The sequence below is a fragment of the Nannobrachium achirus genome (assembly GCF_963921795.1).
Source record: "Nannobrachium achirus genome assembly, chromosome: 6".
In the NCBI taxonomy this organism is placed as follows: Eukaryota; Metazoa; Chordata; class Actinopteri; order Myctophiformes; family Myctophidae; genus Nannobrachium; species Nannobrachium achirus.
The window spans coordinates 64,112,237-64,139,148 of record NC_137815.1 but is presented as its reverse complement, the minus strand read 5'-3'; the positions used below and the strand labels follow the sequence as shown (position 1 = coordinate 64,139,148).

Here is a 26,912-nt window from a genome sequence, read left to right as displayed (position 1 = left end):
CACCTAACCAGCCCAGGCAGAGCAAGCAGTCAGGTGTTAAAGGCATGTTGTTTCGGGGTTAAAAGGAAATGGTTATGAACAAACAAGCTATAGCAATAATTACAAGCAAACACTACAGCAGAATCAGAACATACTGTCATTTAACGTGTCCATTATATGATGGGTTACTTCTCTACCCATACCTGTATCCTCGTTTCAGTCAGCAAGTGCTGCTAGGACAACCGAATATCCCTCAGGGTTAATAAAGGTCCATCTTTAACTGCGTTTAATATCAACTATGTTTTCTGCATGTTTATAATGCCTATACACAAACACAAAGAGACAAGATGGGGTTGGAAAAAGAAGTGTCACTTTTATTTTCTGCTTATTCAATGTCTATGACCTTGGTCTCTCCTTCTTGCCCTTGTAGAGAGCGAGCAGTGACACATTGGCCACTTTGACCACCTTGAAGCGGACACCGGGGATGTCGCCCACAGCATGGCCCTTACGACCAAATCCTGCCACCAGGACCTCATCGTTCTCCTGCACACAGGAGAGGAGAGATTGGAGAAGAGATGGAAAGGAAATTAATTATCAACAATGTTCTCAGCAGGATTCTACCCATCTAGTCTATTAAACTAGAATTGTTGAATGAATCCAAGAACTAGACTAACCAACACCACATGTAAAACTGACGACTATTTATCTGATGCTTTTGCTCAGCCTCCTGCACAAAACTCAGTTATAACAGCTGTTCTAGCCAAGCAATCCAATTCTTCACGTTTTTAAATAAACTATCACACAAGGTCTGTTAATGGTAGAAAGATATTAAAGTAAGATGACCATTCTAAAGGGTGAAATTGGTCAAAAACACGTATTTATGAAAAGTCTATTTTCTCCATTACTATTTCATCCATTACTATTGAGTATATTATGGCTAAGGTGTAATTTAAAAAAAAGGAGCGTTACCTACAGCATACAGAACTAGAATAGCACTAAATAGGAGCCATCCCCGTCAGCCTATGTAAAATTTGCATAGAGTGGCAACAATTTTCCAGTCAAGCTCTCAGCATACAATACATTGGGATGTGTCATCCGATTCTCTTGTCACCCTTAAGAAAGATGGGATTCTTGTGACAAGATGGTGTTAACGCTTATGTAGCCATTTGAAATGTTTCCACAGATGAATACTCTAACCTCAGAAATATAACTATAGTTAGGCATTAAGGAGTGTCCTGTGCAGAGGCTGCTGAAGTTTTACCTCGATGAAGTTCAGACAGCCGTCGTTGGGGACAAAAGCTGTGATCTTCTTGCCGTTCTTGATGAGCTGAACTCTCACACACTTCCTGATGGCAGAGTTAGGCTGCTTAGCCTCAACACCCCTACAGAGGGAACAGTAATTAACATAAGAATCATTAGTAAATCTTTTCAGAGAGCCAGACGTGCAACATTTTCAATCATCGTTGATATTTTTGGCCGCGATTTATTCACCATCAATGCCCATTCTGACAAAAGATCATTTAAATGGCACCGTTAGTCAGTATAAGGGTCAATTCATACTCCAATTTATTTTGGTTTGGCTCCGTCTAAACTATGATATGGTGTTATTCAGAGCCGAATTAATGACGTTACCCACCAATCCTCTGAAGGACGCCATAATCATAGTTTAGAGTCTAAACTCTAGACAGAGCCGAAACCCAAATAAATTAGGCTCTAAAAGTTGAGTATGAATCGACTATAAGAGGGCATCTAGGTTTCAGTCACCCTTTTAGGTGACACAATTCATTGGGGGACCATTATGGTCAGTTGTCCACTGATAAATTCATTGGGGACCATTTTTTACAACATCTGTACTTTGTATCCTGAAATAGGACCCATCTACATAGAAGACAATGATGGCACTTCCATTTTCACTCTTTACTCCTGTGTTTCTGATTGTACTTACACTTTCTCCAGGACGATGCCCTTGGCGTGAGAGGCTCCTCCGAAAGGGTTGGCCTTCAGGGCAGTGCCCAGATGGGCCTTCTTGTACTGCTTGTCATGCCACTTCTGCTCGCGGCGATGGTTACGCAGCTTCCTGGCGGTACGCAAACCACGACACTTTCCTGGAGAAATAAACCATAAATTAACGTTCAAGTCCCAGTAACAACATGACCCTCAACAATTATTGTCTTTAAGTTTAATACATTTAGGGTGTGGCTTCTCTTGAGTTTTTAGTTCCCCAGCAACAAGAACAATACTCCTGATGCAAGTGTGATCCAGAATGCCACTGTCAGTTCAACTTGTAGAAAGGTGTTTTAATCAAGAATGTGTCTCCTATTAAAAGTAATTCAAGCAACTGATCTAGTCCAATGCTTTATGACCACAATAAATAAATCAATTAAACGCCTAATTCAGTAAGTGATTACACTTCCTCTACTCATCATAACAAGTGTTTGCAAGTGAACTTGCAAACAATACAGTACAGTTTCCAGGTTAAGGGCAGCCACTTGAACTCACTTCTAGCTAGCTAGACAATGTTTAAGTTACACATTCTACTGCGCAACGCACAAGTCAGTGTGGCACAAAAGTAGATCACTTTCACGTTTAAACAGTTGATTGGCTGGGCTGCGCTGGACGTGCTAGCCGACAGATGCCTTAAATCTTAACTGACAACGTGGACGTGGTAACCGTAAGCAATCACAAGCAAAATTACCGGTGCTTGTGGTCACCAACTTTGACAATATTGTTTTTGTTACGCCACAAATGTCTGCGCATACCGTGAAATACAACGAGAAATAAAAGATTGAACGCCATGCTAGGCTAATAGCTATATCATGCTATCACGGTGCGTCTCTTATGGCCGCTCCACGTTGCCGAGACCGCTGCCTTCAAGATATACTCATGTTTGACGTTAAAAGTGATTTTGTCCACCCTTCAAACGAACATAAGAGTGTATAAAACATCCAGACATCCCGTCGATGCAAAATAGGAGCTGAATTGGACAGTTTAGCAGCATTTTGGACAGAATAAGTTCCATACCCATGTTTGCTGATTTCGAGCCTGGGAAGGAAAGGAAAAACCCAGTATGCACAGCGGCAAAGTAAAGTCCGAGGACCTGAAAAGGGGTGTCTGTAAGACTGCCTGTTTAGATGTCAGAATTACTTTAGTTTAGAATATTAGTTTTACACACATTGTTTTTGTTCTTGAATGTAGATTTGCAAACGCAAAGATTGTGCAAGCTTCACTCTTCTGATTTGAAATTGAATCTGTGAAATGAGGTTTATGTGAGATTTGAACTTGTGATTATTAATTTAATTCCAAAAAAATTGATCAGTTGTGATGAATTAATATCCTAGATATGTAATCAGTTGTGATCAATTCAATTCCCAGAACTGTGAAAGAAATTGAAAGGAGAAACATTCTGGGGAAGTTCACCAGAATCACCACCAATCAATCAATCAATCAATCAATCAATCAATCAATCAATCAATCAATTCTTCTTCAATCATGGAAGTACCATATTGCTGTTGTTAGCGCAAAAAGGGATAGTTTGGAATTTGACATAAAGCTGTGCGTACATAATCAGCCAGGTGGCGTTACTCCAACCACCCACGAGATGGCGCCAGCGTATCAATGCTACGATGGGTAATTATTTGCCTTGTTTAGTTTAGTCACATTCTGATTCTATCATATATTATATATCCCTCTCCTGTAAGTCGCAATGGTTTAACGTGGTTTCATATACATTATAGAAATAGCTTTTACAACAAAGTGAAATAACTCTAGCTGAGTTCATATATCTAATAAGAATGTTTTACACGAGAAAGATCTCTGCTAAAGGTGAAAAGTGACCCTATGCTGCTGTGCAGCAACACACCGGAAGAAGAAACACAGACAGGAAGACAAAACCTCCAAATCTATGGACAAAACACAACAACACACATGAACTTGTGACTGCATAATATCAGTGTATGTAAACCATGTTAATGTTTAAAATCATCTGGCAGTTTCTATAAATAACGAAGAACCTTACGTAGCCAGTTATAACACGAGCCCCTACCCCAGGGAAGAATAAATATTGTCTACCGGTTGTTTGTATGTCAAAATTAAATGTACTGGCGAGTTATCACCGTAGCTAACTCATGGGCTAACCAGTAACCACAGATGATTGTTGATGATCCTGTAGCATCAGTACAGGTGATTGATTTTTGATTGATTGATTACTTTAGAAGTCTGCATAGTCAAAAGGACAGGACAGTACAGTCCACTGATACAAGGTCAACTAAAAGGATAAAGACCACAAGAAAGTTGTTGGGCTTGTTTTGCATTGGGGTCCCTTTGTGCTCAATTAATACAAGGACTGGTGTTTGTGATTCTGTTATGGATTTGTTATGGATTAATGTTCCTTCTAGTTGAGCCGTGTATTTCAGTATTGCATCAGCCTCTCTGAGCCGTGTATTTCAGTATTGCAGCAGCCTCTCTCAATAACCTGTGGACTTATGTTAAATCACTTGTCCACTTCGTCAAGAAGACTCTTATTACGCCTGGCCGCCGTGTCAGTCCCACCACCGGGAAGAACTCACTCCGATCTGAACCCACTCAGTCGTCGCCTCCACCCTAGGATGGAGTGGGCTGTGGTCAGATGCGTCCCTGGCGAGGCTAAACTCACCATCTCATTCACACTGGACGGCAGCCACAAACACATGCTGAGGGACACGACAGAGGAACTGGGCAAACTCCTGGCGAGAATCAGCCACAATCTGGTCAAGGGCCAGGGAAAGGCTAAGAAGTCCAAGAAAAGCAAAGAACAACAGCAGCCTCCGGAAGAAGAAGCCAGACCTCCGGCTGTCACGCTGTCTTATGACGGCGAGTTGGTGCCAGAGGGTACGTTGAATTCGGAGGCGTGGCAGGACGGGGCGGTGCTGCAGGTCGGAGAGGTCAAATACGCCGTGCAGAGAAACCCGCCGGCCTTCACCACGGCGGAGCTGCCGGCCTCTCTGCTGGCGGGATTCCCCGTCTGTCCCAAACTGGAGGTGGAGTTCAGCCTCCTGGAGCAATGTGAGTTCACCTGGTACAAGGAGACCCGCCCCGACGCCAGGTGAGACGGGACGGGAGAGGTGTGTCGTTTTAATATTGTGGTGGCAGCTGTGCACACGTGACAGTGACAAAATCCACGATCACATATTGTCGTCCAAACATCTTCACAGTTCACACATACTGACTCATTTATGAAAGCAGGACATACGGCATGTAGCTGTAGTGGCTCAGACTCAGCCTGATGACCAAAGCCTAATATCTCCCCTGGCCAAGAGGGAATTGCCCTTTAGGCTAGATGTTGGATTTCCACAGGAGTGCATCATGCACACATCAATTGTCAGTGGTTCTCAAAGTGGGGCCCTCCGGGGAGCCCCACAGGTCCTTGAGGGGTTTCCCCAGCAAAACTGTTAAAACCTAAACCCTTACTTACCGTATGTTGATGTAAAGAAATTATGAATGATTTTGTTTAACAAGACAAGTCTCTTATGGGACACAAATCTTTTCAGATGGTGGTCCAACTCCATGGGCAGATGCATATACATTTTTGGGGTCCTTGACATAAAAAAGTTTGAGAACCACTGATTTAAACACTTCCCACACACAGCAGCAATCTTGTATCCTCCCTGTTGTTGTGATCCTAGCCTAGGCAACATTCTGTCCTCCTTGTCATACTAGTAGTCTTGACTCTTCAGTTTTCTGATCCCAGTGCTGACACAGCAGGGGACAGTGGCGACGTCTGGAGAGAGGTGGGACTTGAACGTGTGTACGTCCCTTCCAACCTGGACATCGGTTTGAGGCTGAGGCTCTGCTGCAGCCCTAAAGATGGGGACCGGCGAGGGCCGGACAAGGAGCTGGTCTCCGTGGCGCCCGTGGAGGCTGGTCCGGGTGCGTGCACGTTCGTCAACCGTCACATGTACACTCTCAAAGGGCCGGAGGATGGTGTGCTGAGGGTGGTGTCGTACAACATCCTGGCTGACATCTATGCCCAGACGGAGCTGTCTAAGACGGTGTTGTATCCCTACTGTGCCCCGTACGCCCTGGAGGCCGACTACCGACAGAACCTCATCAAGAAAGAACTGGCGGGATACAACGCTGACGTCGTCTGTCTCCAGGAGGTTGACAAAGGTAGGCTGGAATCCGTGGACACACCGCTTGTTGTGTTGATATTTTAGACTCGGTCTCACACGCACGATGAAATCTAGGGCCGCCGCTAGGCACACGCACAGAACGCACTGTGCGTAGGGCACCACTCAAAAAAGAGAGAAGACAAAGCTAAAAAGAGACAAGCCATCATTATCATAATAACTCATTTGTATTTGCTCAACCTAAATATTCATGCATGAATGCGTGGTCAACTTGTGTGCTGGTTGTATCATTTTTAACCCTGGCGGCCCTGATTAAATCAATCCTATTTTCCTCAAAATGTTATGAACCCCCTGCAGTACCAGCAAGCCCACAATTGGACAGAGACTAGGGGAAGCCCTGCTTGAGAACACATGATTTTATATCACTGTGTACTGTTCAGTGGGGGTGTTACTGTTCAGTGAGTGATATATTGTATATCATGTGTTAATTAGTGGTTCAGTGATATGTTGAATATTAATGTGTTCAGTGATATATTGAATATTAGTGTGTTCAGTCAGTGATGTATTGAATATCATGTGTTAATTAGGGGTGTTCAGTGACAGTCTGTGTCCAGCTCTTGATGCGTTTGGTTTCGATGGGGTTTTCAAGATCAAAGCGAAACAACACGAAGGCCTGTCCACATTCTACCGCAGGTTAGGAAAACACTCATTTCATTGGTCTTTATGCCCCAATCAGCACACATTCTCTCTACTCTACAGTGTAACGGTCTGCTCAGTTCTGCTGTCTTTCTATTTTTTAGGTCAAAGCTGAGGTTGTTGAGTCGTCATGACATAGTACTGAGTGAATCTCTGACCTCTGACCCTCTGTACTCTGACATATTAGAGAAGATATCTACCAACCCTGTATTCAAAGACAAGATCTTACAAAGATCCACTGCTCTGCAGGTACTGTGTGTGTGACGTGTGTGCGTGTGCGAGTGGTAGAACATAAGTTTCAACTTGGTTGGTAGGTCAGTACAACTCTTGCAGTCTTGCTCAACAATACATTTTGCTTTGCTGTACCAATTGAACTACACAAGAATAACCAGCGTAACATTTTTCTCCTATGCAGGTGAGTGTGTTTGAGGTCCTGAAGGAACCTTCTAGAAAGATCTGTGTGGCCAACACCCATCTATACTGGCACCCTAAAGGTAATGAGAGCCTTGGGACAACCTTTTTGCTTGATTGAATATTTTATCAGACAAACATTTTAAACAGCACAAGGACAGTCAAAACAAAACAATGTAGTACAGCACAAGTACAGTCAAAAACACCCGGCCTAAAAGGAACACCCCCGAAAGGTCCTTGCGGTCTTGTTTCCGTTGGAGTCTTTGGTATTCAATTCATCAACATATAAAGTAGCATCAAAAACATTCAATATCATCACAAGTATAAAACAATATGTGTACAGAGTAGGGGGGCTTCAAAATGGCAGACCAGAACAACTTATTGTTCAAGATCAAGGTGTAAGTATGGAAATATCAAATATGACGTCTGTTGTTTCTTTCTCTTGCACTCTAGGAGGGAATGTTCGGTTGGTCCAGATCAGTGTTGCTCTGAAACACTTAAATCATGTGATCAGTGAGGTGGCACCTGGTGCTGCACTCATCTTCTCTGGCGATTTCAACTCCACCCCTAACTCAGGTAACCCTGCCCCTGTAGCTCAGGTGGCTCTGCCTTTACTCAAGTAACTACACCCACCTTGAAACTAGCGTACAGTTTATACAGTATGTCTATCCACATATGAATCTGCGATATTATCGTTTATCGTGACACTCACGATAATCGTATCGTGGAGATTTAATTCATTGTGATGTCGTCCTCCGCCATGCACTGGGATCAATTCATCTTTTATTTGCCGAGCTGCATATCCGGTAATCGTAACAGCCCTATCTGTCCCTCTCCAGGCCTGTTCAGTCTGTTGACCCAGGGTGTGATAGCAGACAGCCACCCAGACTGGAGCTCTGGCGGTCCAGAGGAGGCCTGTCCCCAGACAGTGTCCTCTCTGTTCTGTCCTCTCCTCAGTGCGTGTGGAGAACCAGCCTACACCAACTACGTTGGAGGATTCCACGGATGTCTGGACTATATCTTCACTGAGCCGGACAAGATGGAGGTACAGTTTGACATTATCGATGACCTTGTTATATAGAGTAAATCAGGGGTCTTCAACAGGGGGTCCGGGACCCCTAGGGAGCCCTCAGAGTTTGTACAGGGGGGTCCTCCAAATCTTTGTGTGATAGCTCCTTTTTTATATCACACTTGAACCCTAGCGTCCATATTCAGAGAACTTTAGCCAAAAGTAGCAGATCTACAAGCTACAACGCCTCGAGGCGTTGTGAGCATGTAGATCGGCTATTTTCGGCAAAGAGCTTTGGTGTAGAGGGGGGAAAGAGCAGACTAAGTACAGAGTGAACGGTCAAGTTTATTTAAGTATTGACGGTTCAAGTGGTTAAATATCTGAAAACACGAATTGACATGATTCCAAAATACACTGATGATTGTGCTGTCAAAAGATGAAACTATATGGAATCTATTAACAGGTTGCGGGTGTCCCTGCTTCATCTCTCTCTCAACTAAGGGGTCCTTGGACTGAACACGTTGAAGACCCCTGGAGTAAATGAATATATGCTGATGGTTGGTTTGTTTTGCGTGCAGGTGGACCAGGTGATCCCTCTGCCCAGTCATGAGGAGGTAACGACCTACCAGGCCCTGCCCAGTGTATCCCATCCCTCAGACCACATCGCACTGGTCTGTGACCTACGCTGGAGAACCTAACGCCTCCTTCCACTCAAGATGAAATACATACTTTGAAGATTTTTTTTAATTTATTTTTTTGGGGTGCCTTTATTGCCTTCATTGATAGGACAGTAGACTGACATGAAATGGGGAGAGAGATGGGGAGTGACACGCAGCAAAGGTCGTTGGGATCGGGACTCGAACCCACGGCATGCTGTCAGGCATCAGAGCCTAGGTGGTATGCACCCGGACCGGTAGGCTAGTGGGTGCCCCGACATACATACTTTGACTGACCCGACTGGATTCATTTTCTATGCACGTCACGCTAAATCATTCTCCCATTGCTAGCTTAGTGCAGTGTTTCTCAATCTGTTTTGGCTTGAGTGCCCCCTTTACCTGACAACGTTTTCCTTATAAAACTGCAATTAAAACCATAACTAGTGGTATATGATACCATGATAACCCCCCTTTCAAGAATATAATGTCGCAAATAAGAAAGCGAGTGAGAGTTTCAAACAGTGCTTTACAGATTTATTTTCAACACTTGTGGCCATAACATTTCAGCCCAGTTTTTATGTCAATAACTTCAAAGATCATTCAAACACATCCCAGTTGCCTGGTACCATGTAATTTGGGTTATCAATTATTAGGCTCACAACACATTTCTCCAAGTGTCATAATTAAACATAACATAATGTATAGGCATACTTCTATTTGGAGTATTTCTGTGTACCCCCTGCAGTACCACCGCGTAACCCTAGGGGTACACGTACCCCCATTTGAGGAACACTGGCTTAGTGTATACTGTAAGACTGTTTGGATAAAAGTGAGCACAAATCACAGGTCTGACAAAGGTTAAATTATGTCTTCATCAATAAATCTGACAGAATCAGTTGTTTGTCTTCAACAAAACTTCTTCAAACTGCATTATGTAACTTGTTTTAGTGAACTAATGTGTATTTTGTCCTATCTGTATGATAATAGTACATATAGCTTCTATAATTGGGTGGTTGTATTGGGTCTCCCTGATCTTCTGTTGAGACCTTTTATATCCTGTGACACCTGTGACTGCTTTGACACGATCTTGTTTCTGGTTTTGACCAGGTCTTTTGGTCAAACTTATATTTCTCAGCTGAGAAAGCGAACAGGCTCTCTTGGTTCAGTGTCAAAAATGTCAGCATGTGCACAGTTGTGAGGAGACCTGAGTTCAAAACAGGAAAGGAATTTCCTTTTAAAGAGGTGGTGCCATAGTTTTGTACTTGTTCTGTTTTGTATGTGTCTATGGAGTTGACATTACTCTAATTTTAGCACTTTCTGTAGACTTTGAAAAAAAAAATCTTCATCCTACCTAGTATAATCATACCTGATCATCATGTTTTAGGGGGCGGGGGGGAATCATGGCACTGCATCTTTAACTTTAACTTTCTCCACACAGCATGATCAAGCCATGATATTTACATCATGGAAATACATTATTTCAGTTGATAAAACATATCTACTGATGCACACACACTTGGACACATCATAGGTGTTGTTTACTGGGTGTTTCGGGTCTTGCAACAGACGTCCTCCTCCAGGCGGCCGAGGCTGATCAGACCCCGGGTGTGTCCAAGGCCTGATTTACACTGCAGCCTGAATCAGATCAGTATTACATCCAGATTGGAATCTGATTGGTTTCATATGACCATGTGACCTTTTAAACCAATCAGATTCCCATCTGCATGTGACACAGATCTGATTCAGGCTGGATTTGGCTGCAGTGTAAATCATGTCCAAGTGGCATGATGCTACTAGCCCCCTGTCTCTTGGGGGCTTCGAGGCAGTGTGGCAGGTGAGCTGTTGGCGGCACAGGAGGCTCTAGAGTCTAGGGCCTAGACTCTAGGCACTGTGGGTTCGCTCCCCCTTCATCTGACCAGAAGTGGGCCCTATACTGTGCGTTGCCGCTGGAAAATCAAACATCTCATTTTGCCAACATGGATTACCACAGCCAGTGGTTATTATTAAACGGAAGAAAGAATAACCGAGGGGGAGGGGCTGCTGTTTACATAGGCTAGTTTGATGACAAGTAACTAACCAATAGGCTAGTAGGCCTATACTATTTAGGCAATAGGGGTTTTCACTAATTAACAGCATCATTTTCAGAACATTTGATTACAATGATACACACACACACACACACACTCATACAATCATGTTTTATTTTTGATTTGTTATATATAAATTTGACACCGGGTGGCTAGGACAATAAAATAATAGGCTACACTAAAATAAATGCAAACATAACGTTGCAAACATAATGTTGCATTTCTTATAGCTTTCTCATTCTTTAAACTTGCAAAACATAGTGCCAGTAGGCTACTTTTATAATGAAAACATACTTGAAATGTTGCAGCTCCTAAGCCTAAACAAATTACCAGTCCAAATCCGATATGTCCATTGTAGCTACAACGATGATGATAACGTTAATAAAGAATACATTCCGGACTAGTTCACACGGGGCCGAGTGCCGAGCCGCAGCCTTTAACATTTAACCTTGAACTTGAACTAGGATTCATTGATGCTCCGCCCCTTCTATGGCCGCTCCACGTCACTTTGACTGACGTTGGATTCGTGGATGCTGGATGCTGCCCGCCAGGTAGGCCAAGTAGTAACTGCTGCAACCTGCGGGAAGGCGTCTGCGAGACCTGGGTCTGCAAACAGGTCTGCAGTGCAGACCTGTTTGCAGACCCAGCACTGCAGACCCAGGTCAACCTCTCTACTGCTCCCAGTGGCAGCCTTAGCTCCAGGCGGAGCCGCTCGATTGTCCACGACATTGCAAGCGGCGCGAAGGCCAGCGGACCTTGGTCCTGCTCTTCGCCCCCGAGCGCCGCAGGCGCGAGTGGCCGCGAAGAGCGGGCCAGGGCCGCGCGGCCGGCGGAGCGCCGCGCGAGTTACGAAGCCGTGGTGAATGCAATCGTTCTATTTATGCCCAGGCCGTAAGGCCTGGGCAAGCCCACGATAAACGCCCTGTCCAAGTGACTACAATGTCTGCACAGTCACCGAAGCACTAGGGGCAGTAAAGTCAAGTATGGGCAGACTTCCCGCAGGCTGCAGCGGTTAGCTTCTCAGGTAGGCTACAGCGTGGACCGGTGGTGTCTTTTTGTTTTTGTTTAGCCTACTCTGTGACGACATGGACATATACACGTTTTCCGTTCCATGGAGGGACAGCCTCCCCGCACTGCATTGGTGGAAAAAGTACTCAAAATGTTTACTTGAGTAAAAGTATCAATAGCCTACTGCAATTAGTGCAATACATTATAAAGAATTACTCTGTTACAGGTACAATTCAAAATGTATTTGTGTAAAGTATAATGGCATCACTATGTAGGCCTACTTAAAGTACCAAAAGTAAAATAGGCTATTCATTATGCAGAATGTAGACCTACTAGCCTACCATTTAAAGTTTTCAAATCTTTTGAAGAATGATGATATCCTATGCAAAGTCTGTTCTATCCGTCTGTCTTTCAATGTTATATGAGATACATTAAGTGGTTCCTTTGTAGATAAGCCGAAAAGCTTACTAGGATCTCCTTTTAGTTGACCTTGTACCAGTGATTTGTACTGAAACTGTACTTTTTCCTATGCAACCTTTTTAACGAAATAAAAATAAAACAATTCACAGGAGGTAGGCATGCAGTGATCACCTCATGTGCACAGTGCACATACCTCAAAATTGTACTTAAGTACAGTACTTGAGTAAATGCACTTAGGCTAGTTACTTTACACCACTGAACAATGGCTCCTCTGACTCATATGGTGTCTGCGTCTGTGTTGTCTCCGTGTATACAGGTGACACAACATAAAGTGACATGGAGGGAGGGGAGGTGGTGCAATGGTCTGTTGTCACTGTGTAAGCTATATATAAACAGAGACAGGAGAGAAAAGTCTGTGATATACAGTTGGTAGATCGAAGTGTTCATGCGGTTCCAACTTCCAACAATACATTCAGCCGAGACAAGTTACACTTCTAGATATTGATTATTGTTTAGGGAGCACAGAGCAGTGAAGATATAATGGGAGCCATCTTCTCACACATCTTCTCACGTTGGGTGGGAAAGAAGATGATGCGGATTCTGATGGGTGAGTTTACCATAATACCTTACCTTACACTGCCATGTGTTGATTCTGAGGAAGGCCAGCAGGCTGAAACATCAGCCAAAAAAATTAAAGAAATCACTGCATATGTAGCCAAACACTTTTTCCTTTATTCCTCTGTTTGAGTTTACCATAATAATATCATTCACCTCTCACCACATTTCCATATCTCCATATATGGTAATAAAAGGGATTTGGTTCCCCTGACATCACACACAGTGATGTCAGAGCGTGATGTCAGAGTTGTCTACTGTTTTGTCGGATGACCGGTGTGGTGTCACTCGCCAACACAATTTTCAAGTCAGATTAGCCAAAAAATGTGTTATTTTCAGTTATTTTTGATGAGCAACACTGTCACTGGGCCTACATTCATCTTACACTGCATACTACAACTACTGCTAATAAAAAAAATACAAATGCCCTTGATGTTTTTCAGTGGGTTTGGACGCAGCGGGAAAGACGACCATCCTGTACAAACTCAAACTGGGAGAGGTGGTCACCACCATCCCAACTATTGGTACGCACTACAAAGCATTCTGTCAGACATCTGCGTCACACATCATCATCTTATCGTCTGAGAATGGCCACTGGGAGCGCCGTACTAATGCATTCTCAATGCAAGGTTGTTTGGTGTTTTGTCGTTGCCGTGTCTCTTCAAGAGCGTACAGGCTGCGGTTGAGCTAGAGACACGGCAACGCCAACGACAAAAAACCAAACAACCTTCCATTGACAATGCATTAGTACGGCGCCCCCAGTGGCCATTCTCAGACGATAAGATGATGATGCGTGACGCACATGTGTGAGCGCGGCCTAAATATCTATCTATCTGTCTATCTTATTTAAGCAAGAGTGAGTGTGTGTGTGTGTGTGTGTGTGTGTGTGTGTGTGTGTGTGTGTGTGTGTTCATTTCATTTCATTTGTTTTTCCATTTACTCAGGTTTTAATGTGGAGACTGTGGAATATAAAAACATCAGTTTTACCGTGTGGGACATTGGAGGACAGAGTATCATCAGACCCTTATGGAGACACTACTACTACAATACACAGGTACTACTACTAATAGCAGTATAACAATGCACAGGTACCACAATACACATGTAGTTGTACTATATAACTGTACCACCATTAGGCTACTACTACAACTGTTCGGTTTTATGTCTATGGCTATCCTTGTTACTTTATAGTTCATATTTACCGGTACATTTTGACCGTAATTTCATTCTTATCCTGTTGACTGATTTGGCACTTTTAGGCAGTGATAAAAGTATACTGCAATGTATAAATAAATATAGAGATTTTAAAGTGGAATAGGCAACACGTTTTAATGTCTTTATTTTCAGTCATTTTTGGTGAGGAGGGCATTTTATAGAAGCATACTAGGGCCTACAATAATAAGTCATATTCCCTTGTACTGTTCTACCACAATATATAGGCCTACCACTACTACTACTGTACTTTCAAAATACAGATTTCTCACACTCAATATGCAACGGCAACCAACAACAATGAAAAAGTATAAAGAGAGGCAAAAATAAGCAAAAAGGTCAATGAAAGCACATGTACTATAAGAGCCATTTGAGCCAAGTTTCTAGTTCAATGATGATGTCACTGGGTCTTTAATCAGGTGTTGCTGATGTGAGAGCCAGTTTTTTTGACTGTTTGTGAGGCAAGTGGTGTTCAATGCGTTAATGTTTATTTCTTTAGTGACGGACTGACAGTGTGAAAATAAATACACTTCATGTTAAACTTTATGGACACCTTTTTGGACTCCAGTTCTTGGGCACATCACACGTCTAAGCTTAGTCCTTTAGCACCACCAACCAGTAGTGCCAAGTATAGGGTTAAGGACGTAAGGAATAAACCATATTGATGTCTGTCTGTCTCTCTGCCTAACAGGGGTTAATATACGTTGTAGACAGCAACGATGCTGAGAGGATGAAAGATGCTGCTGAAGAGCTCCACATAATGGTATTTCTCTCTCTCTCTCTCTCTCTCCCCCTCTCTCTCTCCCAATATCTCTCCCATCCTTGTTTATCCTAGCCTAGCTCAGCTTGACAATCCCCCCATGTTAAAACATGCAGTTAGTTAGCTAGCTGCATTAGTATATAGGCTGGCAAGCCAGGCTATGTTTATCCTGCCTTTCCTGTTTCAATGGCAAAAATACAGAATGAAAAATAAAAGTTTTTTATTTAAATGTTTTACAGATTGAGGAGGCAGAATTAAGGGGAATTCCTTTGCTGGTTTTAGCCAACAAACAGGATTTGCCCAGAGCCATGCCTGTCAGTGACATCACAGAGGCTCTGAACCTATCCGGACTCTCCAACCCGGTGAGAGACTGCCCCCCCTTCCAGTCTGGGTTGAAGTTGAATGTGAACATACAAGTGTGTTTGTGTGTGAGAGTGAGTGAGAGAGTGAGTGAGTGAGTGAGTGAGTGAGTGAGTGAGTGAGTGAGTGAGTGAGTGAGTGAGTGAGAGAGAGAGAGAGAGAGAGAGAGAGAGAGAGATAGAGAAGCAGTAACTTCAACATAAATACTGTAGACTCATACACATGTATATGTTTTTCTGTCTTGTCTTCATGCTTATCTGTCCGTCTCTGTCTCTGTCTGTCTGTCTGCCTGCCTGCCTGCCTGCCTGCCTGCCTGCCTGCCTGCTTGCCTGCCTGCCTGCCTGCCTACACCAACCACTGACTGGATGGTCACAGTGGTTTGTACAGGCGTCCTGTGCTGTGAGTTCCGCAGGTTTGATAGAGGGGATGGACTGGCTCTCCAATCAAGTTTTACAGCGTCAGTGACATGCTGCTGATGTATCACATGGCACATCAACATCAGCTACACATATCTTTGTTAAACCTCATTTAATAAACCCCCATTGGGCCGTTGTGAATATTTTAAAATGAATCCAATGATATGAATACTCATATGTTATTGATTTCAGCTGCTCCAATTCCAAACATGCAAGTTTACATGATCCGTTTTTATTACAGTCCATTGTACTGAATTGTATATTGTTTTATGTCCATTGTATTTGTATTTAAGTTAATAAAATGTATAACTGAACATAAAAAATAATAATCATTGAATAATAATTGTCAATATCCACATTTGTGACTATTAATACTTTCCCAAAGTAGTCGTTCTCAACTCTTTCTGGTTCTGGATCAAGGTCCACTTGAAATTCATGAAAGCATTCGCGGCCCACCCATCTAAGGGGTCAGATGGGTGGGCCGCCTGCATTTTCAGTGCATGTTTATTTTAATAATCTTTCGATCGATTGTGTTCTGGCATGGAATTAACGTATAGCTTATCTTAAAGGGATATTACACTTTCAAAGTCATTTTATCGTCTAATCAGGCTTTTATGAACACCCTGAACAGTTTTTAATTTGCTTGATTCAATATTTAGATATTTGATGTAAATGTTACCAGGCCCAACACGCCCAGGCCCTCTCCACATACACACCCATTGTAACTTCAAACTCCATTTTAACCATGATAGATTCATTAAAAACACCCGTTGTTTTTTCTGTTGACTCATACTACCCTCCTAATACGTGAGCAGGCCGTGTTTTTTCGATAACTTTTTTCATTAATTTTTAATAATTATTTGGGAAAATGAAAAATATTTAATACAAAAATGGATTATTAAAAATAAATGAAAAAAGTTATTGAAAAAACACGGCCTGCTCACGTATTAGGAGGGTAGTTTGAGTCACCAGAAAAAATAATGGGTGTTTTTAATGAATCTATCATGGTTAAAATGGAGTTTGAAGTTACAATGGGTGTGTATGTGGAGAGGGCCTGGGCGTGTTGGGCCTGGTAACATTTACATCAAATATCTAAATATTGAATCAAGCAAATTAAAAACTGTTCAGGGTGTTCATAAAAGCCTGATTAGACGATAAAATGACTTTGAAAGTGTAATATCCCTTTAAGTTCCTATTTATCGGTATCACAGTTGAAATGACATTTTCAAAGTTATATTATTATTAACCCATTTAGGCCTACCTAACCTATAGAATAGGGCTAAATCAGAAATTAGCCTACAAAACAAATATGTTGCTACATACTGTACATGTACTGTAAGCCCCTCCCAAACAGCAAAATGTGTTCCCGGCCTGAATGGGTTAATATCTCACTCTTGCCAAATGATTTAACTTAAAATACTTAAAATAAAATATCCTCATGGCCCATGGGGGATCACTGTTTAAAAGACCCCAGAACATAAATACATCAGTATTATATCAGTAAAACAACTAGTTTATGTACAGTAGATAACCCCAGGAGGTTAATTCCCGTGATAATTCTCGTGACAACCAGCATGATCAGGGGGCGGGTGGTGGCGTGATAACAGGAAGTGATACCACTGCTGCGAACAGAAACAAAACAAAACAAAACCTTCCAACTGTCAGTGGGTGGCTCTGACACAGAAGTTGAGTGAAGATAAACAAGTACAGCTTGTTTTGAAAGACGTCAGACGAGGAGCAGCCTTGCACACAGACGGACAGAGAAGCAGAACGATAAATACAGATATAGATACAGATAAGAGTTTACTGAAGAGCTCTGCTGGACAGCACTAACCATGAGGCCGAGCAGAACAGCCGTCTTCTACGTTCTCAATATGATTATGGTGGTGGAGTCTTTTCCTACATCTTTTCCTACATCTGGTATGTATACTATAGACAGATGTGCACACATCTGTGCACACATTCAGTACACATAGATGCAGGCAAACACACACACACACACACACACACACACACACACACACACACACACACACACACACACACACACACACACACACACACACACACACACACACACACACACACACAGAGGCACAATGTCAAGGCTGGAAGCATTAAACCCTATTTAATCCTTTTCCTCAATCTATCCTGTCCAGTCTATCCAGGTACAAACTTGCGAGGCCAGATGTTTACTCTGACGCGGTACGGAGGCGGGGTCTCCCTCTACCCTCCTTCCTTCAATCCATCATCCCCCTCTACCTCATGGACCCCTTATACCACCTCCTACTGGCCAGCCCCAACCACAGGGCTACCATCCACAGCACCCCCAACCACAGGGCTACCATCCACAGCACCCCCAACCACAGGGCTACCATTCACCCCAACCACAGGGCTACCATCCACAGCACCCCCAACCACAGGGCTACCATCCACAACACCCAACCCCAGCACCCCAGCACATCATCATCATCATCACCATCATCATCATCACCCTCATCATCATCATCATCACCATCACCCTCATCATCATCACCATCATCACCATCACCATCATCATCATCGTTCGACCCCAGCACCCACGACCACCGAGCCCAACCCCAGCACCCTAGCACCCACGACCACAACACCCAACCCCAGCACCCTAGCACCCACGACCACAACACCCAACCCCAGCACCCTAGCACCCACGACCACAACACCCAACCCCAGCACCCTAGCACCCACGACCACAACACCCAACCCCAGCACCCTAGCACCGACAACACTTCCCCCAACCCCAACCCCACCCAAAACCACAACACTTCCCCCAACCACAACAGATCCGCCAACCACAACACCAGTACCAACCACAGCGTCTCCGAGAGGAGGTGAGTTTGGTCAGATGTGTTCTGTTCTTCTTGTGAATTAGAACAGCTTGTTTAATGTCCTGCTATTTCAGCGTCAGTCATTTGGCAGAAGCTCTTAATGATCAACTGATCTAATGTAATCTAATGGACCAGTATATCACACTAATGTAATTTAGTCATCCAGTAAGATCACACTAATACAGTATAATCTAATGGTCACACTGATGTAATCTAATCAACCAGTAGAATACACTAATGTAATCTAACCAGTAAGACTCCCTAATCTGGAGATAAGCGACCCTCAGGTCGCATATACAAACTTTAGAAGGCAATGGTAGCCAATCAGGAGGGAATATGGGAAATGGGACAGATCCGTGTTGATGACATGACTTTACGTGATTTTAGGGCAGAATCTGTAGGATTTGATCTGTAGGAGGTTGTGGTTTGGCAGCCAAGGAGTGTGTGTGCAAAGTTTGGCATGGATAGGGGCAACAGTGGCGGAGATATGAGTAGGGCAAAAGTGTGACATGACTTGTGACGGACAGACTGACTGACTGACTGACTGACTGACTGACTGACTGACTGACAGCCAGTGGAGTTTTTGATAGTAACTGCGACCGTCAGTAATGTAATCTAATCAACCAGTAGCTCACACTAATGGTGTATAGTTTCTACTGGGATTCATGTGGGGGCACCGTATACCTGTGGCTGTAGGGATTCTTTCTGGCAGGTGCCAGGAACCAGTGGCGAATCCAAGTTACTCTGCTAGTTGTTCATATTATGTCCCATGAAACACACAGAATACAATCAAACATATTGGGCTGCATTATAGAACACAAAATTCATCACTCTGGAAGAATATTACTGTTATTATTTATTTTTATGCTGTCAAAACAAGACTAAACAAAACTAAACTAAGCTAAGCTAAACTAAATAAAACTAAACTACACTAAACTCGCCTATACTGACTCTGTGACTCTTCTGATGTGTGTGTGTGTGTATAGGTGTGTCTGTGTGCTTGCGTTACATGGTTGAAGACAACAACCAGAAAATCTTCACCCTCAGTCCTGGAAGCAACTCTCCTCTAGTCCTGTCAGCCTTTTCTGCTGGTAACCAGCTGGGGTACCAGCTGACTCTGGGCTACGGCAGTGAACTGACCTTCAGCTCCTTCTGGAAGCGCTGGCCAGACGTCAGTGATGACCCCTGGACCAGCGTGTGTGTGACTGTGGACTGCAGAAAGGGCGTGGCCCAGGTGTTTAGAGGAGGGGCTATGAGCATCAGGAAGAGACTGCCAACGCAGGTGAGGAGAGGAGAGGAGAGGACAAGAGAAAGAGACACAAGAATTACTTGTAGTCAGTGGCGGCTGCAGGGGGGGGCTAGAGGGGGCTTTAGCCCCCCCCCCTGATGAAGGCTTAGCACCCCCTAACCCCCCCCACCCCACAAACCCAATACTGATGAAAATGATTTAAGGAATAAATAAATACAATGTATATGAATATGTGAAAGACAATCCACCGTTTGTCAGCCTTCTGATTGGTCCCTGAGACTCCCTGACTGGCCAACCAGAAAAAAATCATTCACTTTTTGCTATCGGGGGTGGAGTTTGTGCAGTGGAGAATGTTGCTTTAGGCTTTCATCACCGTAGGCACTGTGCGACACGGCGTTCGTGCAGATAGCGATTTCGCTCATTATAATGAAATGAGCTTCAACAGACTAGTTCACATGGACCTTATCAATGTAACTAAGAGTTACGATTGGGTACATATATTTTAAATGGGGAGAATTACGAAAGCCAGCCTATTATGTGAGTAGAACTATAATCTGTCTGTCATCTTCCTAACCAAGATGCACTGCGCTTTCTCTTTCTATTTATCTCCTGTCTGATCCAGAGGATTAAACTAATTAAAACATATATTTTCGGGGGAAAACTGCTGTTTTGCTATGTAACTACTGTACTTTTTTCTTCCCTTTTTATTAATATCACGTAGATGTGTTTTTTGGTACTTTATATAGCTGTAATGAGGCTATGAAAAATCTTTTTCCTCATTCATTTCCAATGTAAAAACAATCTGCCATGATGATTCTGTCCCACTGGGATTAAACTAATTAAAACATATATTTTCGGGGGAAACCTCCTGTTTTGCAATGTAACTACTGTACCTTTGTCTTCCCTTTTTATTAATATCACCTAGATGTTTTTCCTTTGGTACTTTAAATTGCAATAATGAGGCAATGAAAATACCCTCTCCCCCCATTCACTGCCACTATAAAAACAATCTGCCCAGGGTCATTTGTACCCCCATAGTAACAGGGCAGAATGGGGCGGGATTTGCAAATGAGAGAATTGACTGACTTCTATGTAAACCATACTATAAAATCTTACTTTTTATGCTGGAAAGCATCTTCAGCCTCACGAAAACCCTATCCGATCACCTACAGTCCTCAGATTTGGAGCTGGAAACTGCCAATGATCTGGTTTGTTCAGTTATCCATAACCTACAGTAGGTGCGAGTGAATCACGTTTGTCATATTAGTACTATTCATTATTGTTTGTTGCCAAAATGAATTAGCCCATGCTCTAAAAAAGCCAGCTCCCCATAGCCCCCCCACTGCCCCCAGTCCCAATTCTCTGGAACCGCTGCTGCTCGTAGCTGTAGTACAACATTCAAACTGTCTCTCTCCTCTTCTGTGTCTGTGGGTGTTTAGTATGAGTGGACAGGTCCTCCTGTGATTGACATCAGTAGCGTGTTTGAAGGTCAGCTGACTGATGTCCAGGTGTGGAGTTCCAGTTTGTTCTACCTAGATGTCTCCCTCTACATGACCCATCGTTCCTGGGGGTACGTCCCTTTGTGTGTGTGTGTGTGTGTGTGTGTGTGTGTGTGTGTGTGTGTGTGTGTGTGTGTGTGTGTGTGTGTGTGTGTGTGTGTGTGTGTGTGTGTGTGTGTGTGTGTGTGTAATTGTTTGTGCATATTAACAACACGCCATGAAGCTGAAGTCAAATGTGTGTGTGTGGGTGTGTGTGTGTGTGTGTGTGTGTGTGTGTGTGTGTGTGTGTGTGTGTGTGTGTGTGTGTGTGTGTGTGTGTGTGTGTGTGTGTGTGTGTGTGTGTGTGTGTGTGTGTGTGTGTGTGTGTGTGTTTGATGTATTGATGTTGATGTATTACCTTGCTTATTGTAAATCTCTCTGGTTAAGAGCGTCTGCAAAATACCTAAATTATAAATTGTGTGTGTGTGTGTGTGTGTGTGTGTGTGTGTGTGTGTGTGTGTGTGTGTGTGTGTGTGTGTGTGTGTGTGTGTGTGTGTGTGTGTGTGTGTGTGTGTGTGTGTTTGTCCAGGGATTACCGTGGTTCTGTCCTCACCTGGTTCGACATCGGCTACTCTCTCAGAGGAAACTCACTGCTGGAGTGGGCTTATGACATGCAGGGACCAGGCATCAGCCAGAGGACAGACCAACCAATCAGGGGGAATGCCAGAGAGTCTGCACCACTGATTGAGAAGAGACCGAAAAGGGTTTTCAGAAAGCGAGGACGGAAAGACAGGAAGAGAGAATGGCTTTAGAGCAGGGGTCTTCAACAGGGGGTCCAGGACCCCTAGGGGGTCCTCAGAGTTACTACAGGGGGTCCTCCAAATCTTTGAGTGAAACTTTTTTCTCTTTATTTTATATTAACCACTTGAACCCTAGCGTCCATATTCAGAGAACTTTAGCCAAGAATAGCCGATCTACAAGCTCACAACGCCACGCGCTGCGAGGCGTTGTGAGTTTGTAGATCGGCTATTTTTGGCAAAGAGGTTTGGTGTAGATGGGAAAAAGAGCAGACTAAGTACAGAGTGAAAGTTCAAGTTAATGAAGGTTCAAGTGGTTAAATATCTGAAATTGACATGAATCCAAAATATACTGAGGATAGTGCTGTCAAACTATGAAACTATATGGAATCTATGAAAGGGTTGTGGGGCTCCATGCTTCATCTCTCTCTCAACGAAGGGAGAACATTGAAGTCCCCTGCTTTAAAGAAAGGGAGGGAGAAACAGACTGATGCAGGGAGGAAGAGACTATGGATGTTAGCAGAGAATGAGGGAAAGGGCAGATGTGAGGGATGGAAGTAAAGACCTGATAAGGTCCTCTCATCTTTCTTCTATGAAATGTTACAATGTCATATAAAAAAATCATCCATTTACATTTAGATTAGATTACATTAAAAATGTGTGATTACATTTAATGGTCAGAGTGTTTTAATCTGAAAATCAATAACAATATTCATTCCTTGATGTGTTCCTTTGATGAGCATAATTTATGGGGTGAAATTTCAGATTCTGTCTGTTACTGTAAATCAATTATATCACTGCTCTGATGTCTACAATAAAACATATTCAAATGTATAAGGAGATTTGTTTGAAAGTCAGATATATTAAATTGAATGAAAATGAACAAATTGAGCTGATTGAATGAGAAGCAAGGAGAGAAGTAAGTCTGATTCATCAGACAGAAATCAGGATGTTATTGTTACAGTCCTCACTGATGACATCGCATTGATCGCATGACACCCACATGCGTGCGCACGCACACGCACACGCACGCACACACACACACACACACACACACACACACACACACACACACACACACACACACACACACACACACACACACACACACACACACACACACACACACACACACACACACACACACACACACACACACACACACACCAATGTGTGACAGACTGTAAGATTCACCTTCAGACCAACACACACAATTTCCACAGAGGTAAAGTAAAACTGTCCTTACTGCTAGGAGGGCATACTGATGCAGATGGGACTCTGCTGCTGTTGACTCTGTCAGCTGAATGACACGTTTACAAAAAACAGGATTCAAAGTGAAAGTAAACTTCAGGGAACAGTCATGACAATAGAGAAGGAGACCGACTAGCTGTTTTACTGTGTTGAGCATAGCCCATAGCTTCAGTCAGAGACAAAATGCCTTCTTATTTGAACTTTTCAGAAGTGATTTTTTTTCCTGTCCTGTGAATTGTAACATTGTTCAGAATCCTGTTAAGCTATATGAGAGAGAAGAAAACAAGAGAAGAAAATACAAGAATATCCAGTTTGTAAGAAATTGTTCTCAATGATTCCCAACATAAACTTGACTTGTTCAGAAATCAGGGGAAACTGGAGGTCTTTAATAAAATTAAGAGAAACTGTGACCAAAATACAAGAAGAAAAAATAAATCTACAAAAGGAAGAGGAGGCCAGGGTCGCTACACAGATGGAGGAAGAAGAGTCTGGTTATGAAGAAGATTGAGGGGCTGTGAAGAGACACCAAGCCTTTCACACACAATCAGAGCCATAAATGGCTGAACACATCATTATTGCACAACAAGTTCACAGTAAAAAAGTCAAATGTACATGGCTATAAGATCATTAAGATGCATGGCCTCAGCAGCACTGATAGACATTTGGGCCTTTTATTGTGTCTGTAGAAGATGAAGGACATGTCTCCTACACTCCTGTGATTCTGGGCCCCAACACTGCCCATCCAGAATGTGGAGAGTTACAGCCGCTTCCTGGCAGAATCCACTCTCATAGGTACTTTGGTGTGGATTTTGTTCCATGGACCCACAGAAGCAAAGATTTTAGTTAAAAATGCTCACTCTGAATTTGGGTCTTGCCTCAAGCTTAGCTAGATGCAGAATAGATAGGCCTACACGCAGGCAGCACGTACGTAACCATAAGAATGCAATGTACATGAACTTGTATTTTAAATGCGATAATGTGACTTGTGACGCTTCCATGATTTTCTCTTCAGATCGTTGGCAAAAGTTGATGTGCAGTTTGTGCATTCATGGCATCCTCTCTGATTTGATAATGAATTCCGCCATCTTGTGGCAAAATAAAGCAACTGGGATGAATCCATAGTATGACTGTATGTATAGGCCTACATACAGTCATACTATCAAATCAAATCAAATCAAACTTTATTTATAAAGCACATTTAAAACAACCGAGATTGACCAAAGTGCTGTACAGTCAGAGCAGTGAGAGCAGGAGCAAACAATAAAAGCAAGCAAGCATATGTACATTATAACAAAGGCAACAAGAGCACAACACATGTGCAGTACAAGCAGACATTAAAAAGGAACGTAGGTACATTAAAAGGAACTTAGGTGACATTAAAAGCTAAAGAAAATAGGTGAGTTTTAACCTGAGATTTAAAAACACTTATGGATGGAGCAGTCCTAATCGAAAAAGGCAGGCCGTTCCATAGCCTAGGGGCTGCAGCCGCGAAAGCGCGGGCCCCTCTAGTAGTTTTTTTAGGAATCAGCTCGACCAGCAGCTGTTTGTCGGCAGATCTGAGGACTCTGGCGGGGACATAGGGTTCCAGGAGATCTGAGAGGTATTTAGGGGCTAGACCATTTATGGATTTGAATGTGAAAAGGAGAATTTTGAAATCAATGCGGAATTTTACGGGAAGCCAATGGAGTGAAGCTAAGACCGGGGTTATATGTTCGCGTTTTTTAGTGCCAGTCAACAGGCGAGCAGCAGCGTTTTGGACCAGTTGTAGTCGTCTGAGGGACGACTGGTCTATGCCACTATATAAGGAGTTACAATAGTCAAGCCTTTGGGTGATGAAGGCATGAGTTGCCATTTCTAGTTGTTTCTTGGGTAGAAAAGGCTTGGCCTTGGCTAGGAGGCGGAGTTGGAAGAAGCTGGTTTTGACAACTGAGTTTATTTGTTTGTGAAATTTGAATGTGCTATCTAAGGTGACACCAAGGTTTTTGGCGGATGTGCGGATGTTTGAGAGAAGGGTGTCTGGGATAATGAGTGGTGTGGCCATGTGTTGGTCAAATATGATTATTTCAGTTTTGCTTTGGTTGAGGTTTAAAAAGTTGGCATCCATCCAGATTTTGATGTCTTGTAGACAGTTGAGTAATGGCTGAAATGAATTGTTGGAATTGTTAGAATTTGGTTTAAGGGGCAGGTATAGTTGGATGTCATCGGCATAGCAGTGGAAGGAAATGTTGTGTTTGGACAGGATGGGACCGAGGGGGAGCATGTAGAGCAGGAAGAGGATAGGGCCTAGTATGGAGCCCTGTGGCACCCCACATGTGAGGGGGGCCGGAGGTGAGGAGAATGGGCCTAATTGTACTGAAAAACTCCTGTCAGACAAATAGGAAAGGAACCATGTTAGGGCCGTACCAGTAATGCCGACCTGATGCTCCAGGCGCTGTAAAAGGATTCTGTGATCCACGGTATCAAAAGCGGCTGATAAGTCCAAGAGCACCAGGGCGGCGGGGTTTCCGTTGTCGGCTGTTAAAATCAGATCATTAAAAACCTTTAAAAGAGCTGTTTCTGTGCTGTGGCCAGGTTTGAAGCCAGATTGAAATTTTTCATGAATGCCTTGTGAAATTAAAAAACTCTGTAGTTGGTTGTAAACTATTTTTTCCAAAACCTTGGATAAAAATGGTAGTTGCGAAATGGGCCTAAAATGTGATAAAACTGTGGGGTCAAGGTTTTTCTTTTTTATTAGCGGTTGTACGACGGCGTGTTTAAAAGCAGTAGGGACGCAGCCTGAGGTACTATGGATTCATCCGAGTCTCATCTTTCGTCCCTTGGTTGAAAAATCAACAGAAATGTATGTATGCCTAATTATATCAAACTATATCCACAAAGTTTTGTTTTACTGTCTGACAGCATCGTGAGCCGCAACTCAGCAACTATAGTGGCAGGTGCACACATATACATCAAAGGGGGCTTGAGCCCCTGCCCTTTTATCCATCTGTAAAAAGTGCCCTCTCCAGACCATGAATGCATTTCTTTTTTACTATGGTGAAAGAAATGCAAACGCCCTTTTCCGTGCCATACCTGAATGCAGCTCCTGAACTTGAATGCAACATCTTATGTTGAAAGAATTGCCCTCTTTTAGAAGTGTCAGCCCCTGCCTCTCTAACATTATGTGCACGTCCCTGGCACACACTGACACACAGCTGCCTGCAAGCACACTGTTTTGTCTTGGTCGGATGCTAGGCTAGGTTAACTAGTTTGTGTCATGGAGGATGAAATTGATTGATTGAAGACTTTATTAGAAGTTTGCATAGAAAAAGGTAAAGTTTCATGACTTTTATTTCCAAAGCCACATAGCCTACCAGTTATAAAGCTTATAGTTTCTCTAAATAGCACAGGTACATGTAGTAGCATACTACTGTAGGAGTGGGCAACTTTGGGCCTTCACTCCAGAGGGCCACATTGCATATTGCTATGTTCTACTTTGTCATTCTAGTATCTCATACAAAAGAAGCAAAAATAGCCGATCTACAAGCTCAAAACGCATGG

At 43.2% G+C, this 26,912-nt stretch overlaps 4 protein-coding genes across 5 annotated transcripts; 3 read left to right on the top strand and 1 right to left on the bottom strand.

Annotated features, from left to right (window-relative positions):
- Nucleotides 1-327: 327 nt before the first annotated feature.
- rps23 (ribosomal protein S23) lies at nucleotides 328-3,061 on the bottom strand. Its single transcript, XM_080728439.1, has 4 exons — nucleotides 3,001-3,061; nucleotides 1,925-2,084; nucleotides 1,241-1,361; nucleotides 328-522 (listed from the first exon to the last, which is right to left on the bottom strand). The coding sequence occupies exons 1-4, from the start codon at nucleotides 3,002-3,004 to the stop codon at nucleotides 376-378; spliced, it is 432 nt and encodes a 143-aa protein (XP_080584565.1). The 5' UTR covers nucleotides 3,005-3,061; the 3' UTR covers nucleotides 328-375.
- An 818-nt stretch (nucleotides 3,062-3,879) lies between these two features.
- Nucleotides 3,880-9,628, top strand: pde12 (phosphodiesterase 12). Of its 2 annotated transcripts, XM_080728552.1 has the most exons (9): nucleotides 3,880-3,930; nucleotides 4,493-5,059; nucleotides 5,705-6,123; nucleotides 6,671-6,776; nucleotides 6,884-7,028; nucleotides 7,195-7,273; nucleotides 7,644-7,766; nucleotides 8,030-8,235; nucleotides 8,778-9,628. In XM_080728552.1, the coding sequence occupies exons 2-9, from the start codon at nucleotides 4,584-4,586 to the stop codon at nucleotides 8,895-8,897; spliced, it is 1,674 nt and encodes a 557-aa protein (XP_080584678.1). In that variant the 5' UTR covers nucleotides 3,880-3,930; nucleotides 4,493-4,583; the 3' UTR covers nucleotides 8,898-9,628. The 2 variants fall into 2 exon arrangements, with proteins under 2 accessions (XP_080584678.1, XP_080584677.1); XM_080728551.1 differs by having other exon boundaries at nucleotides 3,889-5,059.
- Nucleotides 9,629-11,940: 2,312 nt separating this feature from the next.
- Nucleotides 11,941-15,962, top strand: LOC308286755 (ADP-ribosylation factor 4-like). Its single transcript, XM_080727879.1, has 7 exons — nucleotides 11,941-11,966; nucleotides 12,887-12,977; nucleotides 13,429-13,509; nucleotides 13,930-14,039; nucleotides 14,889-14,960; nucleotides 15,197-15,319; nucleotides 15,693-15,962. The coding sequence occupies exons 2-7, from the start codon at nucleotides 12,911-12,913 to the stop codon at nucleotides 15,780-15,782; spliced, it is 543 nt and encodes a 180-aa protein (XP_080584005.1). The 5' UTR covers nucleotides 11,941-11,966; nucleotides 12,887-12,910; the 3' UTR covers nucleotides 15,783-15,962.
- Nucleotides 15,963-17,411: 1,449 nt separating this feature from the next.
- LOC308286633 (uncharacterized protein) lies at nucleotides 17,412-22,317 on the top strand. The gene is made up of 5 exons (XM_080727724.1): nucleotides 17,412-17,653; nucleotides 17,893-18,603; nucleotides 19,587-19,882; nucleotides 21,289-21,419; nucleotides 21,917-22,317. The coding sequence occupies exons 1-5, from the start codon at nucleotides 17,569-17,571 to the stop codon at nucleotides 22,137-22,139; spliced, it is 1,446 nt and encodes a 481-aa protein (XP_080583850.1). The 5' UTR covers nucleotides 17,412-17,568; the 3' UTR covers nucleotides 22,140-22,317.
- Nucleotides 22,318-26,912: the final 4,595 nt, after the last annotated feature.

Excerpts from the sequence above, each read along its gene's own strand:
- rps23 (XM_080728439.1), bottom strand. Across the intron at positions 1,362-1,924 it reads GGCATCGTCCTGGAGAAAGT|GGGTGTTGAGGCTAAGCAGC; the intron begins GTAAGTACAATC and ends TTCCCTCTGTAG. Across the intron at positions 523-1,240 it reads GCTGTCTGAACTTCATCGAG|GAGAACGATGAGGTCCTGGT; the intron begins GTAAAACTTCAG and ends TCCTGTGTGCAG.
- pde12 (XM_080728551.1), top strand. The coding sequence starts at position 4,461 with ATGTTAAATCACTTGTCCACTTCGTCAAGAAGACTCTTATTACGCCTG. Across the intron at positions 6,777-6,883 it reads CTGTCCACATTCTACCGCAG|GTCAAAGCTGAGGTTGTTGA; the intron begins GTTAGGAAAACA and ends TCTATTTTTTAG. Across the intron at positions 7,274-7,643 it reads TCTATACTGGCACCCTAAAG|GAGGGAATGTTCGGTTGGTC; the intron begins GTAATGAGAGCC and ends CTTGCACTCTAG.
- LOC308286755 (XM_080727879.1), top strand. The coding sequence starts at position 12,911 with ATGGGAGCCATCTTCTCACACATCTTCTCACGTTGGGTGGGAAAGAAG. Across the intron at positions 14,040-14,888 it reads ACTACTACTACAATACACAG|GGGTTAATATACGTTGTAGA; the intron begins GTACTACTACTA and ends TCTGCCTAACAG. Across the intron at positions 15,320-15,692 it reads TATCCGGACTCTCCAACCCG|TGGTTTGTACAGGCGTCCTG; the intron begins GTGAGAGACTGC and ends GGATGGTCACAG.
- LOC308286633 (XM_080727724.1), top strand. The coding sequence starts at position 17,569 with ATGAGGCCGAGCAGAACAGCCGTCTTCTACGTTCTCAATATGATTATG. Across the intron at positions 18,604-19,586 it reads CACAGCGTCTCCGAGAGGAG|GTGTGTCTGTGTGCTTGCGT; the intron begins GTGAGTTTGGTC and ends GTGTGTGTATAG. Across the intron at positions 19,883-21,288 it reads GGAAGAGACTGCCAACGCAG|TATGAGTGGACAGGTCCTCC; the intron begins GTGAGGAGAGGA and ends GTGGGTGTTTAG.